Source organism: Elaeis guineensis, chromosome 4, assembly GCF_000442705.2.
Source record: "Elaeis guineensis isolate ETL-2024a chromosome 4, EG11, whole genome shotgun sequence".
NCBI lineage: Eukaryota > Viridiplantae > Streptophyta > Magnoliopsida > Arecales > Arecaceae > Elaeis > Elaeis guineensis.
This window is the reverse complement of record NC_025996.2, coordinates 75,542,830-75,559,197: the sequence shown is the minus strand read 5'-3', so window position 1 is coordinate 75,559,197 and position 16,368 is coordinate 75,542,830. Positions and strand designations below refer to the sequence as shown.

General features: G+C 48.6%; 1 protein-coding gene across 1 annotated transcript; it reads left to right on the top strand.

Annotated features, from left to right (window-relative positions):
- Window positions 1–264: 264 nt before the first annotated feature.
- Window positions 265–15,005, top strand: LOC105036036 (tobamovirus multiplication protein 3; the record flags this gene model as incomplete). The annotated part of the gene is given in 6 exon segments (XM_073256671.1): window positions 265–337; window positions 433–478; window positions 10,354–10,417; window positions 10,517–10,570; window positions 10,687–10,764; window positions 14,544–15,005. Coding segments are annotated over 6 exon segments (408 nt in total), but the record flags the coding sequence as incomplete, so codon positions are not given.
- Between the last annotated feature and the right edge of the window lie 1,363 nt (window positions 15,006–16,368).

Sequence of the window (16,368 nt, the reverse complement as noted above, 5' to 3'; positions counted from 1 at the left end):
AAGAAAAGTATCTTTTCCTTTTGTCATGTTGATGCGAATAATAGGGGCGTTCGTTTATGTTAATGTAGATGAAAACAAATAACTAATTGAGTTGACACCTCCAATACGTTATATAAGAAAATTGCAGTCTTTGCAGTATACTTCCAGGCTATTTCTGTGCCTAGATTACTTGCTATTTATTCAATCCATCATGGTTTGGAAAGATTATAGGTCCTTTACCAATTTGGCTTGTATTTTTTGAGTGATTGAAGTGGTACTCTACAGATTGCTCTGTGGCTGCTTTTGTGGTGGAAGCCCGTTGGAGCTGTGCTCATCTTATCAAAGATATTCTTTGCAGGTGCGGTTTAATTTGTTGCTTTGTCTATTATTTTAATTAAAAATCATGTATATACTTTTGAACCTATAATAATATTAACATATGTATATTGGCAGGTGTATCATTATTTGCTGCCTTTGGATTTCTTCTCTATGGGGGGAGGTGAGATGCTTATGATATGTGTCTAACTTATTCTATCCAGCTAATTTGGTGTTTTTAACATTTATCTCATTGCTATATTCTTCTTCTTCTTCTTCTTTTTAATTCTCATAACTAGTCCTTGTGTTAGTTTACTTCTCATTCTGAACACATGGTGTTGGTGCAAAAATCCGCCTGCGCCGGAGAAGCTGGAGTTGAGGAAGCCGCGGTCGCCGCCGGGACCTGCAAGGGAAGTCTAAACCGGAGGTGGGGTTGCTCCGGCAAGACCCTCCGACGCTCAAGTCAGTTCTCTGCCTCAACAAGAATGGAGTGCTCGAACGGAGAATTTAGCAGAGTTTTTGAGATAAGGCAAAAGAGCTTAAGGAATAACGTATTTGAGTCCCCTCCTTTTATAGGCGGGGGAAGCAACGGACTGATGGCGACGTCTGTAACCGCCTGGTAGTGGGCCGCCCATGGTCAGGGGAATTGATTGCGAAAGATAATGGAGCAGACACGTGGCCATCATCATATCCCGCCACATAGGACCTGCTGCAGGTAGTGGGGCGGCGTCCGTTACTGCTAGTTGTCAGCGAGTAGTGGGATCGTGCAGCACCTGCCGCAGGGAGCGGAGCAGCATCATAGCTGTCGACACAGCCTGTCAGAGAGTAGTGGGATCGTGCCGCACCTGTCGCAGGGGGAGGTGGAGCCGCGTGGAATCCGCTACAGGAAGTGGAACAGGATCATGGCAGTTATTGTTATCTGCCAGGGGACACAGATCTGTTGATCAAGGCTCGGCAGTGGTCGGAGTTCGGCCTTTGTAGGAGTCCGGGAGGAGTTTGCCTGCGGTTGTAGTCGTTGGCGTCAGGGATGAGGCTCGGCTCCTTTAAGGCTCGGCTCTTTCTGCAATTGGTACCGAGAGCGGAGCCCGGGCGGAGCTGCAACTGCTGTCGATGGTGGAGCCCGGCTCCCGTAGGAGTCCGGACGGAGCCGTTCTGCTGTTGATGGAGGAGCCCGGCTCCCGTAGGAGTCCGGGCGGAGCCGTTCTGCTGTTGATGGAGGAGCCTGGCTCCCGTAGGAGTCCGAGCGGAGCCGTTCTGCTGTTGAAGGAGCCCGGCTCCCGTAGGAGTCCGGGCGGAGCCGTTCTGCTGTTGATGGAGGAGCCCGGCTCCCGTAGGAGTCCGGGCGGAGCCGTTCTGCTGTCGATTTCGGCTGCGGGTAATTTATACCCAACACCAGTCCCCCTACTTCCGAGTTTGAATTTCAAGCGAAGCAAGTATGCAGAGAGAGATGTGCGCAGCCGGAATCGTCCCTTCGAATCCTGCGCACTGCCGCCCCTATTTAATGCGCGCACGTCAGAGTCCGTTTTTCGGTGAAGGTGACTTGAAAAGTCTTTTCGGAACCCCCGCTGAAACGCGATCCCAAGCGTCGCTTTGCGGGAATTTGTGAGCGGTCAACCCTCGATGGCGGTGAAGGGGATAAGCGCGCCACGCGGCACACCTTAGTTGGCCCAGGAATACCCGCCGCCATAACTGCGCCAGGATCCATCGGCTATTTAAACCCCTCGGCCCCTTCGTAACTTCATTCTGGCGTTGTTCTTTCATCTGAGAGCCCTGCTTCTCTCGCCCCAGTCCCTGTCCCCTTCCCTTAAACCATGTTATCTACTTGGGAGGCTGTCCTCGAGGGAATTCTTAGGGTTTGGAGGAAGGAGAGAAGGAGAATGGCGGCCGGTGAGAATCTCCGTCGCTCTAGAGGGAGCCCAAGGAAGAATTCCTTCAACAACAGGGGTTTAATAACGGGGGCTGTCGGGGAAGCTATTCTGCCCGCGAATCTCGGGGCAGCAAGGCGGGGTGATACCGGTCAAGAGGGCAGAATAGACGTCACAAGCCATGACGGGATCCTTGACGCCGTCGGGGCCGAGAGACCAGAGGCGGTCGGCGTTGACGGTGGGGCAGTAGAACTTGTTGCGGGGGCGGTGGAAGTAACGCATGCCGACCTTGCCGGAGCGTCTCGGGTGGCGGCCGTCGTTGCCCCCTCCGCCTCCGGGGATCTACCCCACCCCTTTTCTGCCAAGGTTGGGACCTCGGGAACAGAATGAGGTGAGATGGGCGAGAGCTGTTACACGCACTGGAGCATGCGATTGAGAAGGATAGAGACGGAGTTCGTAGCTCGGAGCGGTCTCCGGTTCGTCCTGCCCGAACCGTGCCCGCGATACTTGCGATGACGTGTATCTTCTTTTTTCCTGACCCACCGGGTCCTGTAATGTGTACTTCTGTTAAATGAAAAAGTGATTTCAGTACCTTGTTTGCATCTTGTGTTAAATAGTTGTCTGCCGGACTTCTTCGTTTTCCTTTCGTTTTCTTTGTCTGTGTTACGTTGTTCCAAGGTCGTCGGCGACTTTTTCAGTTCACGTGGGGTCGTCATTTGCCGAGCTCCTTTTCGGCTTTTGTGCCATTCGGGGATACCCACTTGTCAGGTTCGCCCGGATTCTTCTCCGCTGAAGTCGGGGCTAAGTTTGGCTCCCTTGATAGTCCGAACGGAGAAGCCCTCCGGGAGTTGGAGTAGCTCGATTCTCGTAAGAGCCAGGGCAGAGTTTTTCTGCAATCAAAGTCATAAGTAAAGTCCGGCTTCCGTAGAAGTCCGGGCGGAGTTGTCCTATAGCTGTCGTTGGCGGTGGAGCCCAGCTCCCGTAGGAGTCCGGGCGAAGCCTTTGTTGCTGTCGATGGCAGGGCCCGGCTCCCGTTGGAGCCCGGGCGAAGCCTTCTTAGCGGCGGAACCCGGCTCCCGTAGGAGTCCGGGCGAAGTTTTCTTTGCGGCGGAACCCGGCTCCCGTAGGAGTCCGGGCGAAGTCTTTTTTGCGGCGGAACCCGGCTCCCGTAGGAGTCCGGGTGAGGTCTTTTGGCGGCGGAACCCGGCTCCCGTAGGAGTTCGGGCGAAGTTTTCTTTGCGGCGGAACCCGGCTCCCGTAGGAGTCCGGGCGAAGTTTTCCTGGCGTAGGGACCCGGCTCCCGTAGGAGTCCGGGCGAAGTCTTTTTTGCGGCGGAACCCGGCTCCCGTAGGAGTCCGGGTGAAGTCTTCTTGGCGGCGGAACCCGGCTCCCGTAGGAGTCCGGGCGAAGTTTTCTTGGCGGCGGAACCCGGCTCCCGTAGGAGTCCGGGCGAAGTTTTCCTGGCGTAGGGACCCGGCTCCCGTAGGAGTCCGGGCGAAGTCTTTTTTGCGGCGGAACCCGGCTCCCGTAGGAGTCCGGGTGAAGTCTTCTTGGCGGCGGAACCCGGCTCCCGTAGGAGTCCGGGCGAAGTTTTCTTTGCGGCGGAACCCGGCTCCCGTAGGAGTCCGGGCGAAGTTTTCCTGGCGTAGGGACCCGGCTCCCGTAGGAGTTCGGGCGAAGTCTTTTTTGCGGCGGAACCCGGCTCCCGTAGGAGTCCGGGTGAAGTCTTCTTGGCGGCGGAACCCGGCTCCCGTAGGAGTCCGGGTGAAGTCTTCTTTGCGGCGGAACCCGGCTCCCGTAGGAGTCCGGGCGAAGTCTTCTTGCGGCGGAACCCGGCTCCCGTAGGAGTCCGGGCGAAGTTTTCTTTGCGGCGGAACCCGGCTCCCGTAGGAGTCCGGGCGAAGTTTTCCTAGCGTAGGGACCCGGCTCCCGTAGGAGTCCAGGTCTTCCACTTTGCTCATGTCAGGACGAGGTTCTTCTCCTGTTCCTGACAGGGCTGCGGGGGCACATATGGGCGTTGCAAGGCCTCTCCCCCCATCCGGTCTAAAAGAACCGGGCCTTCGATTTGCTCAAGTTAGGGCGAGGTTCTCCTCCTGTCCCTAACAGGGCTGTGGGGGCACATATGGGCGTTGTAAGGCCTCTCCCCCCATCCGGTCTAAAAGAACCGGGCCTTCGACTTTGCTCAAGTTAGGGCGAGGTTCTCCTCCTGTCCCTAACAGGGCTGTGGGGGCACATATGGGCGTTGTAAGGCCTCTCCCCGCATCCGGTCTAAAAGAACCGGGCCTTCGACTTTGCTCAAGTTAGGGCGAGGTTCTCCTCCTGTCCCTAACAGGGCTGTGGGGGCACATATGGGCGTTGTAAGGCCTCTCCCCCCATCCGGTCTAAAAGAACCGGGCCTTCGACTTTGCTCAAGTTAGGGCGAGGTTCTCCTCCTGTCCCTAACAGGGCTGTGGGGCCACATATGGGCGTTGTAAGGCCTCTCCCCCCATCCGGTCTAAAAGAACCGGGCCTTCGACTTTGCTCAAGTTAGGGCGAGGTTCTCCTCCTGTCCCTAACAGGGCTGTGGGGGCACATATGGCGTTGCAAGGCCTCTCCCCCCATCCGGTCTAAAAGAACCGGGCCTTCGACTTTTATAAGGTTGCCCTCTCGTTTTTGATACCGCCTGCTTGAATTGTCCTAAGACAAATGGGCACGCATTTTTTGATTAGGACGAAATCACTGGTAGTACATCCGCAAGTTTTCTGAGCTCCACGGTCGCGGGAGGTCAGCTCCCCCGAGCTCCCTGAGATAATAAGTTCCAGGTCGGACTACTTCCTTGACCTCATAAGGTCCCTCCCAGTTTGGGGCAAGCTTCCCCTGGCTCTGAGGTTGTGAGACAGCAGCTCGTCGGAGCACTAGATCCCCTGCTTTGAATGCCTTGTTCTTCACTCGGGCGTTGTAATATCGGGCAACTTTCTGTCTGTAGGCTGCCATTCGAACCTGAGCAATCTCCCGCCTTTCTTCCAGTAGTCGAGGTTGGCTCTGAGACTTTGCGCGTTTTGGGGTTCGTCGAATGCCACGACTCGTGCCGACGGGAGCTTGAGCTCGATCGGGATGACGGCTTCCGTACCAAAGGCTAGAGCAAAGGGAGTCTCTCCTGTAGGCAACCTCTGGGTGGTCCGATAAGCCCATAGTACATGATAAAGTTCGTCTGCCCAAGTCCCTTTTGCTCTTTCGAGCCTGGTCTTAATCCCCTGCAAAAGGGTTCTGTTTGTTACCTCGGCTTCGCCGTTCGCCTGAGGATGGGCCACTGATGTGAATTTGTGGGAGATGTTTAGGTCTTCACAGAATTCAGCAAATCTGGCTCCCGCAAATTGCCGTCCATTATCAGTGATGAGGGTTCTAGGTAAACCGAACCTGCACACGATCGATTTCCAGACGAAATCCTGCACTTTCGCTTCTGTGATCTTGGCTAGTGGCTCGGCCTCGACCCATTTGGTGAAGTAGTCGATCGCTACAAGGAGGAATTTCCTCTGACCAGACGCCATGGGAAAGGGGCCAAGAATATCCATTCCCCATTGCGCAAAAGGCCATGGGGCGCTCAAGGGTGTAAGCTCGGTAGCAGGTTGTCTCTGGACGTTGGCGTATCTCTGGCATCGATCACACTTTTTGACATATTCAATTGAATCATGGTGCATTGTTGGCCAGTAATACCCTTGGCGGAGTAGCTTGTGGGATAGAGACCTGGCACCTAAATGGCTTCCGCAAGCTCCCTCGTGCACTTCCCATAAAGCGTAGTCAGCTTCTGAGGGTCGGAGGCATCTCAAGAGAGGCAAGGAGTACGATCTTTTGTATAATTTGCCCTCATAAAGGATGTACCGGGAGGCTTGATTTCGGAGTTTCCGGGCTTCTTTCGCATCCTGGGGGAGAATCCCATCTCTAAGATAGGTTATTAGCGGGTCGACCCAGCTGGGCTTATGGTCGATCTCCATTACGAGTCGCGGCTCCTCCGTACTCGGATGCTTTAGAACTTCAAAGAGGACGCCTTTTGGCAATTCGGCCGGAACCGATGTCGCCAGTTTGGAGAGAAGATCGGCTCTGGTGTTTTCCGACCTTGGAATTTGCCTGATGTCGAAATTGCCAAAGGCAGGGATGAACTCCTTCACCTTCTCAAGATATTTGGCCATACTGTCCTCCCGTGCCTCAAAGCTCCCGCTGACCTGCCCTACCACAAGTTGGGAATCGCTGTGCACCCGGAGCTGACCTATTTCAAGCTCCTTAGCGATCCTCAACCCTGCGATCAGAGCTTCATACTCCGCTCCATTGTTCGTTGCGGGGAATTCGAAACGCAGAGCGTACTCCACAATGACTCCCTCCGGGCTGGTCAAGATCAGGCCTGCACCCGCGCCTGCCATGTTGGACGATCCGTCCACATGGAGGGTCCAAAAGTCATCGGACGAACTGGCTTCTTCGTCGGGGGAGTTCGGTTGAGTCCTCAGGTCGTCGATTTTGTTTTGCTCGGGTTCGGCCTCCTCGGGGATGGTGCATTCTACTATGAAATCCGCCAACACTTGGGCTTTTATCGCCGGTCTAGGCTTGTAGTTGATGTCGAATTCTGTGAGCTCGATGGCCCATTTCGCCATCCTTCCGGAGATATCAGCTCGGTGTAAAACCGCCTTGATCGGTTGGTCGGTGAGTAACGTCACCGTGTGCCCTTGAAAGTAAGGTCGGAGTCTCCGAGCTGCAATCAACAAGGCGTAGGTCAGTTTTTCCAATTTAGTATACCTGGTCTCGGCGTCCCTCAACACGCGACTAACGTAGTAGACCGGTCGCTGGACTTTCATTTCCTCCTTAACAAGGACGGCTGCAAGGGCTGTGGGAGAGACCGCCAGGTACAAAAATAATTCCTCCTTGGGCTCGGGCTTTGCCAGCAGCGGGGGTGAGCCAAGATAGCTTTTCAACTCTTCGAATGCCTGTTGGCATTCAGGGGTCCAACAGAAGTTTTTCGGCTGCTTGAGAGTTTGAAAGAAGGGCAGACATCGCTCGGCCGACCTTGCGACAAAGCGATTGAGAGCCGCAACTCTTCCCGTGAGGCACTGAACCTCTTTGATCGATCTTGGGGCAATCATATTTTGGATGGCGCGGATTTTCTCCGGATTGGCCTCGATCCCGCGCCCTGATACCATGAAGCCCAGGAACTTCCCCGAGGTTACCCCAAAGGCGCATTTGGTTGGGTTCAGCTTCATTCTATACTTTCGAAGAGCGCCAAAGGTTTCTTCGAGGTCGGTGACATGATTCCCGGAAGACCTGCTTTTCACGAGCATATCGTCCACATAAACTTCCATATTTCGGCCGATCTGCTCCTTGAAGATTTTGTTCACCAGTCGTTGATAGGTTGCACCCGCGTTCTTGAGGCCGAATGGCATAACCCTGTAGCAGTAAAGGCCGCGATTAGTGATAAAAGCAGTCTTTTCTTCATCTTCCGATGCCATTCTAATCTGGTTATAGCCGGAGAATGCGTCCATGAAAGTGAGAAGCTCATGGCCCGAGGTAGCGTCCACCAGTTGGTCGATCCTGGGAAGGGGGTAGCTGTCCTTTGGGCAAGCTTTATTCAGCTTTTTGAAGTCGATACACATCCTCCACTTGCCGTTTGCTTTCTTGACCAAGACAACATTGGAGATCCATTCTGGATAATTGACCTCCTTGATGAATCCGGCCTTGAGAAGTTTATCCACTTCCTCGGCTATCGCCTTCTGCCTCTCCGGGGCATGACTCCGGATTTTTTCTTTTGTTGGCCGATGTTTAGGGTCGACCGCCAGATGATGTTCCATGACTTCCGTCTCAATCCCCGGCATATCCGTCGGGACCCATGCGAAAACGTCCGCATTCCTTCGGAGAAAATCCACGAGATGCGTCCGCACCTCCTCCTCCAGGTTGGAGCCAATTAACACCACATGCTCCGCATTCCCATCATTCAAAGGAATTGGTATTAAGTCCTCGATCGGGCCGCCCCTCTCTTCAGTGAGGTCGTCGCGCGCATCCAACCCGTCGACTGGACAGAGGTCCGCTTGATCGCTTCTTTGCAGGGCAATATTGTAGCAGTGCCTGGCCAGCGCTTGGTCTCCCCGAACTTCTCCAATCCCCTTGTCAGTGGGGAACTTCAACTTCAAATGGTAGGTTGAAACAACGGCCCTAAGGGCATTGAGGCCGGGTCGGCCGAGAATTGTATTGTAGGCAGACGGCGCCTTTACCACCAGGAAATTCACCAGGGCTCTGGACTGCTTTGGATGCTGACCAGCGGTCACAGTTAGAGCTATCATTCCTTCCGTCGGAACGGCGTCACCAGTAAACCCTATCAGGGGAGAGCACATCGGTCTTAGATGACCGCCAAGAGTGGCCATTCTCGAATAGGCGCTGTAGAATAAGATGTCGGCCGAACTTCCGTTGTCGACGAGAATGCGACGGACATCATAATTTGCTATGTTCAAGGAAACCACGACCGCATCGTTATGAGGGAATTGGACTCCCTGGGTGTCTTCTTCAGTGAAGGCTATGGGCTCTTCAACTTCTTGCCGCTTGAGGGGTGCAGCTGATGTGCTGGTTGCCTCCGGCCGGGATTCTCCCGAGATGACGTTGACGAAATCCGGCGAAGGCTGGTCATCCGGCCACCCTTTATCATCAACCATAGCCGGAGGTAGTTGTGCGGAAACCTCACAGGAGGGCATCGGATGAGAAAAAGAGGATTGGGTGCCGGAAAAGATGGCCGGAAGCGGGTCCGTTGAGCGCTCCTTCAAGAACAAGGGTGCTGCGAAGACAGCCCCCCTTCCTCTAGCGCCAATCCTGTTGGTGCAAAAATCCGCCTGCGCCGGAGAAGCTGGAGTTGAGGAAGCCGCGGTCGCCGCCGGGACCTGCAAGGGAAGTCTAAACCGGAGGTGGGGTTGCTCCGGCAAGACCCTCCGACGCTCAAGTCAGTTCTCTGCCTCAACAAGAATGGAGTGCTCGAACGGAGAATTTAGCAGAGTTTTTGAGATAAGGCAAAAGAGCTTAAGGAATAACGTATCTGAGTCCCCTCCCCTTTTATAGGCGGGGGAAGCAACGGACTGATGGCGACGTCTGTAACCGCCTGGTAGTGGGCCGCCCATGGTCAGGGGAATTGATTGCGAAAGATAATGGAGCAGACACGTGGCCATCATCATATCCCGCCACATAGGACCTGCTGCAGGTAGTGGGGCGGCGTCCGTTACTGCTAGTTGTCAGCGAGTAGTGGGATCGTGCAGCACCTGCCGTAGGGAGCGGAGCAGCATCATAGCTGTCGACACAGCCTGTCAGAGAGTAGTGGGATCGTGCCGCACCTGTCGCAGGGGGAGGTGGAGCCGCGTGAATCCGCTACAGGAAGTGGAACAGGATCATGACAGTTATTGTTATCTGCCAGGGGACACAGATCTGTTGATCAAGGCTCGGTAGTGGTCGGAGTTCGGCCTTTGTAGGAGTCCGGGAGGAGTTTGCCTGCGGTTGTAGTCGTTGGCGTCAGGGATGAGGCTCGGCTCCTTTAAGGCTCGGCTCTTTCTGCAATTGGTACCGAGAGCGGAGCCCGGGAGGAGCTGCAACTGCTGTCGATGGTGGAGCCCGGCTCCCGTAGGAGTCCGGGCGGAGCCGTTCTGCTGTTGATGGAGGAGCCCGGCTCCCGTAGGAGTCCGGGCACGGGAGCCGGGCGGAGCCGTTCTGCTGTTGATGGAGGAGCCCGGCTCCGTAGGAGTCCGGGCGGAGCCGTTCTGCTGTCGATTTCGGCTGCGGGTAATTTATACCCAACACATGGTATGCTTAGCAACTGCAACAACGAAACTGAAAGGTGTTGCTTATGTTGGCTTTGTCATTACTCTCTTAGCAGTTCATTTTTCTTCTCCTTGCAAATGTAGTTATTTTTTCTCCCTAAAAATTTATTTGCTGACTGTTTCAGTGTCCTTAGCTTCCTAATTCATGTTTGGCTAAATTTTCCAGCTTCAGCCTTTTTGTAGTGCATATTAGGTTGCAACATAAATGGAAACAGTGCCATATTTTACTGTAATGAGTTTAGACAATCATATGTTCTAGAAGTGTTAAAATATGATCATCCACTAAATTACTGATATTTAAAAATTCCAGTGTATGTACCACACATTATAATCTGTGTATCTTTTATGCAACTTGTGTATTCACTTTTCATTGTCCCTGCTAGGCTCTTTCTGATGTTGCAACGCTTCCCTGTTGAATCAAAAGGGAGACGCAAAAAGTTACAGGAGGTACTTTTGGTTCTACGGTGGATAGCAGAGCATTTTTCATTTAGAGCCTCTGGCTCCTAATTTATTATTTAATGCATTTTTTCCCCCCTTGTTTAACAGGTTGGTTATGTAACCACCATATGTTTCTCCTGTTTCTTGGTGAGATGTATAATGGTAAGTGCTATGCTTTTTGCATAATTTGTAGTGTGTTCTGGTGACACTGATAAGCATGCCTCACTTTTTAGCTGTTGATGTAATTACCTCAACTAATTCCAAATTTTGTTTCACAGATGTGCTTCAACGCATTTGATAAAGCTGCAGACCTTGATGTTCTGAACCATCCAATTCTGAACTTCTTATTCTACCTTGTATGGGTCCAATTCATGTTACATTTCATAAAACTTCTATTAGTGAATGATATCTTGAAGTGATGAGGAACTAGAAGTTCAAAATGCTGCAGTTATTGCTAATCTCAGAACTTTGAACCTTATCCAAGAAGTCCTATCTGGTTCCTTCTACATGGATCAGCTTTATGGATCAACTTGATGTTAACAAGCTCTATACATTTCTTGATCATCTGAAATTTCTATAACATGCATGATCACTAGGCAGCATTTAAGTCCACATCTCTTTACACTAGCGTTCTCGGAACTGTCCCGAACCGGGCAGTTCGGGGCGTGGCAAACTAGACCGGTGGGGAATCGGGACGGTTCCAGTGTAGAAAACGGCACATGTCGGTGCCGGAGAAGAAAGAAAGGGAAAGAGAGGGAGGGAGAGAGAGAGAGGAGGAGAGGGAGAGTGTCGACGTCGTGCCGGGGGCCGTTGGTGGCCCGCTGCATCCGTCGGAGGGCTGCGGAAGTATCTGCGTGGCTCGTCGGTTCGCTCGATAGGGCTTTGAAATGAGCGAGAAAGAGAGGGGAGATCACCGGAGATGGGAGCAGCAGCGTCGCGGTTGCGGATGCGGGCTTCGTCGGGGCCGGAGGAGGGGGTGGCGGAAGCGGCGTCGGCGGTGTCGTGGTCGAGGAATAGGGGGAAGCCCGAGGCCGGAGGAGGGGGTGGCAGAAGCGGCGCCGGCAGTGTCGTGGTCGCGTGAACAGGGGCGCCCCTGTCGTCCCTGTTCACGCGACCCTTTTTGTAAAATAAAAAAACTTAAGTGAAGCCGGCAAACCATTTGCCGGTTTCACTGTTTAAAATATTTTTTAAAAAAATTTAAATCAATGAAGTCGGCATTCTGATTGCCAACTTTATTGATTTTAATTTTTTTAAAAAGCTTTTAAACAGTGAAGCCGGCAAACGCTTTTTAAAACAGTAAAGCCGGCAAATGTTTGCCGGCTTCACTTAACTTTCGGTTAAAAAAAAAAAATTGTGAAACAGAGGCGTCACCCTGTTTCACGCCTGCGGAGCTGTGCATGAGGATTGTGCCATTCGGCCGCCCCGTCGACCCCTTCCCCTCCCTCTTCTTTCTTCCTCTCTCTGTCTCTCCATTTCTCTTTCTTTCTCTCTTTTTCTTCTCTTGGTTCAGGTGTGCTTGCCTTCGCCGGTTCGTCACGATTCGGTACGATTCAAAACCGTACCGAACCATATCGTTGGCCGGTTGATATGGCTGTCGGTATCAGTTCTGCAATCCTTGCTTTACACCTATTGTAAATAAACTTTTGGCTGATATGTAACAAGAGTACCTTAGTTTGTATATTATGTAGTTTTATTGATTAGATGAAACTTGGTTTATGTTAGAATATAATTGTGGAGGCCTCGGAGAACGATGAGGACATAAACATAATATATGAAATGCAATTTCAATGGAAGTGGAAATGATGTTTCATTTTCATCTTGAGTCTATTAAACATTGAGATTTTTATGGCATAATACATATATGATAGAATAATATTCAGTTAGATGTGAAGTGGCGAGGTGCTTTTGGATGTGATTAACTGATGATTTGGTTCTTTTGTTTAAACCAAGGTTTGCCATACCAGTCGGTACTGTATTATACCGATACCGAACTGGTACATGATACTATACCATACCGGTACTTAGTGCACTGAATCTTGCTGTACCGTACCACATATCGGCACTATAATAGGATGGTATAGGTACAGGTCCTACACCAAGATGGTGAACCTTGGTTGAAATATTCATTGAACAATGAGGTCTAAATATGTTGTATGGTTCAAAACATTGGGCAATAAGGAGTGTCAATGACTGATGTGAATGGCAAGGCAAATATATGGGTAATCTAGGCAGGTAGATTCAGGAATGAGTATATGAATATTAAATGGGGAGTACGGGCTTTGTAAGTTTGGAACAATGATGGGAACCTATTGGGTTGTATGGACTTGTGCAACAAAGATCCTAGGAGATCAGATAAAGATAGGCGCTTAGGTTTGTATAGAAGGGCCAGACAATAGGAGGGAAAGACCTAATGGGTGGAAGTTTTGAAAAGGGATGTAGAAAAGCTTCCAATGTCATTAAATATGGCTTGTATTGGGAGTGAAGGGTCAGTTGTTGAAGAAAGATTCACAAGCAAGTCTCAAATGGTTGAGACTAGGCTCCATTTATATGCTTATAATTTTAATAATTGATTGAGCTTAGTTGGCACACTGTTTCTCTTCTTAAATCATAAATCATCTCATACTTGTCCTTCCCCAGTCTGTTGATGATAGCAGCCTTTTGCTAGTACTACTAACTTATCTTCGTTTTTTTAATGCCAATAACATGAGTACTTGTATTAGCCACCAACCTGGAATTTTTGATGCTTCAGTCAACTAACAATTATCAGAATGACAAGAAAGCAACAAGTCAAGAAAAGGTTAATAGATTTAAGGAAGTTCATGAAATTACTTAGGTTTTCGTCATAAAAGAGTTATTGATGTTGTTTCTTCTACAAATTGGAAACTACCATTTTACTAACTTTCATCTAATTACTGCCACATGCATGTGGAGTTCTTATGCATGAAAAAGTTTCCAAATTTCATCTTTTCTTTAAACTTCTGATTCATTTTAAGTCACTAAGTTATAGTTTTATACTTTGGCACGAACAAATATAGTAACCTGATTGTTTCCCCCAACTTAAATGTTTGCCAATCAAAGCATTTGTTATGAATGTTATAATATGTTAGAGATACATCATGTATTACAACCCAACAACAGAACATAATTACATATCATTGTTGCTGCTATTACTTTTTAAATGAACCTGGTAGGTGGCTAGGATTTCTGAAATACTAATATTAACTGAGATACATGTATGCATTCTGTTACAGTATGCAGATGTTTGATGATTTAGTTGTTTCTGAAGATATCGATCCTTGGTTATTTTTAATTCTGTTGTAACAATTGTAGTTTTATGTCACTAAAATAAGGAAATCTTTAATTGTGAATCATCGAAAACATGATCTAGAATATTACCGAAGTAACTTCATCATTTAAGGGTGTGAATTCCTTTACTTTGTGAAGGGCATATCTTAAGAAAAAGTGAATCATATGGATACTTGCAGTAGTTTCTGATCTTAAATGCATAGAAAGTTGGTGTAGAAGTGAGTATTTAACATTTTGAAAAAGCATTTGAATTTGTCGACATTTTTTTGGCGAATTATTCAATCTTGCAGTTATCATAATCTATTGGAAAGTAAATTGACAGGTTTGGTACTATATCTAAGCTGTACTTGGTTGTGGCCTTAGATGATCAGCTGAATTTTACTAGATTAGCGGATATGTGCATATAGACTATATAGATGCTCTGTCTTTTTGCGTGATAAGTAATGGGTGGAACTGTTCATTAGAAAGGGCTAATTGCTCATGAAATGTGATCTTTAGATGATATTTACTACTTCTGTCTCACACTTGAAGCATGTTATCGGTTTTGGGTTTGCATAGTTTGGTCTTGATGCGGCCTGACTCAGACTTAGCATAATAAGGTTAGGCTAGTCTGAGTTAGGTCTGGCTCAGATGTTTGATCTAGTAGGGTCGTGCAAGTTTGGAGAATTTTAGTTCATCCCAATTAATGTAGATTTTTAATTTGTGATATAATGAAACACAATTGTTTAAAGTTTCTCTCCATCATACGCTATCTCATAGTTATCATTTCCCATGAAGTACAAAAAACCTACCTTTCAATGCATTCATGTTATTTGTTCAATGTTTGCAGCTGGTGGAAATTCTTCCTTCATCTCTGGTCCTATTCATCTTGAGGAAGCTGCCACCTAAGCGTGGCATTACACAATACCATCCTATCCATTGATTCAGAGGTTGAAGTATACTGTAGCTTCTGCTCTCTCAATCTCCCAAAAATGGAACTGGTTAGGCTCTGTACTGCCTATGTTTCTTTGCAGAAGTAACGAGCAAGAATGTGTAGAAAAGAGAATGGGTCTCAGACGTTGGTGGTAGGGTTGGTTAGAGGGTCACGCATGTGCTAGTGGAGACTGTAAAGTTGTGAATCATTGCATATATGTTCTGTATAATATTCTTTCTGTAATTAGAGATGCACAATGTTTCTTCTAGTTTAACCTTTCCCGTTGAGCTGCTTTCTTTTTTTTACAATTAATGCTTCAGAAAATCTTCTGTATTCGATGCTTTGAGTTGATTTCTGGGGAACTGAGTTTTGATATTAGTTCTTCCATTCTTTTACTTTTTGTTTTTCTTTTCTTGACATGTACGAACGAGATTAGGCATGCTTATTAAATGTACTGGAGTCACTGAACTGCATGCAGCTTTCCATTGTTTCATGGAGTTGCTAGTATATGAAGAAACAATTATCTGATTTAAAATTTCACATGTTAATGAGGTAAAGAACAAAAGAAAGTATATTGAGAAGACATACCGAAAGGGAAGTGATCTTGACATTTAGGATCCTGAAAATTGCACCTAGGGGAGAAGAGAGCCAAAATCCTGCGGCAGGTGAAGAATTGTTCGGAGCGCAGCTTAACAATCGTTGAGAAGCATTTATTCAGGGCTATATGAATACCCTATCTGGAACCACCAGTCGCTTAGGCCGATGGTTTTGAATGTTAGGTTTCCTGTGTGTCAACGCTTTTTTTTTTTTCCTCTTTTTTTTTTTCTGCCTTTGTTTCTTGCGCTGGCAGCTATTGTTAGGTCAGTGGTTTAACTTGGGTCTGACCTGAAGGTTTGGTGCTTCATCAAATTTTTGAGGATGATGCTGTCATCCACATGGGTTTAGGTCTACTTGTATCCGTGAAATAACGGTGATGCAAAGGTCCTAAATGCCCTGCCAATAAGAATCTAGTTCGACTAGAGGAGGATTCTTGGGTGGATGGAGGATTTGTGCACAATTTTTGTGGGCTAAAATGTAGCATGTGTTTCTGTTGTATTATTTCTGCGATTAATTTATTTTGGAATTTAGGTATTTATCAGATAAGCAAGTGCCAGTCTTGATGGGAATAGAATCGTCTGTAAAACACCGTGCATGCAACGCTTTGGAAAACGAACTATAGTTCATGTCTTCCAGCTTTTCCTTTTCCTTTTTAAGGCTAGATCATAACTCAAATCACTTTCATTTCAGACAATGGAAGTAGTACATGTAGAATAAAAGAAAGGTGAAAATGGGAGGGAAGATGGAGATGTATGTGCCACTGAGACCGCTAAGATTGCAGCAAGTTGCAGTTGTAAACGGGGGAGGAATCTTTCTAGGATCTTTCCGGAGGAGCTTCTGGCCAAAGAAGTGAAAAATAGGAGAAATAGGAGGGAAGAGAGAAGATACTACTGCCACCGAGGCTAGAACAAGTTGGAAGCATGAACAGGGGAGAAATTTTCCTAAGATCTTCTACACAGGAGCTTCCAGTCCAATCTTTGGCCGGGGACAAAATGTTCAATATTTCAGCAGCTATTTTCTTAGTAGTAAAGAAAATTCTTTTCTTCCTCCAACAACACTTGCTAGCAAATGATTGCCATCAGTATCATCTAACCTAGATGATAGGATTTCTTCAAGTACTTAAATCCAATATGTACATAGCTCA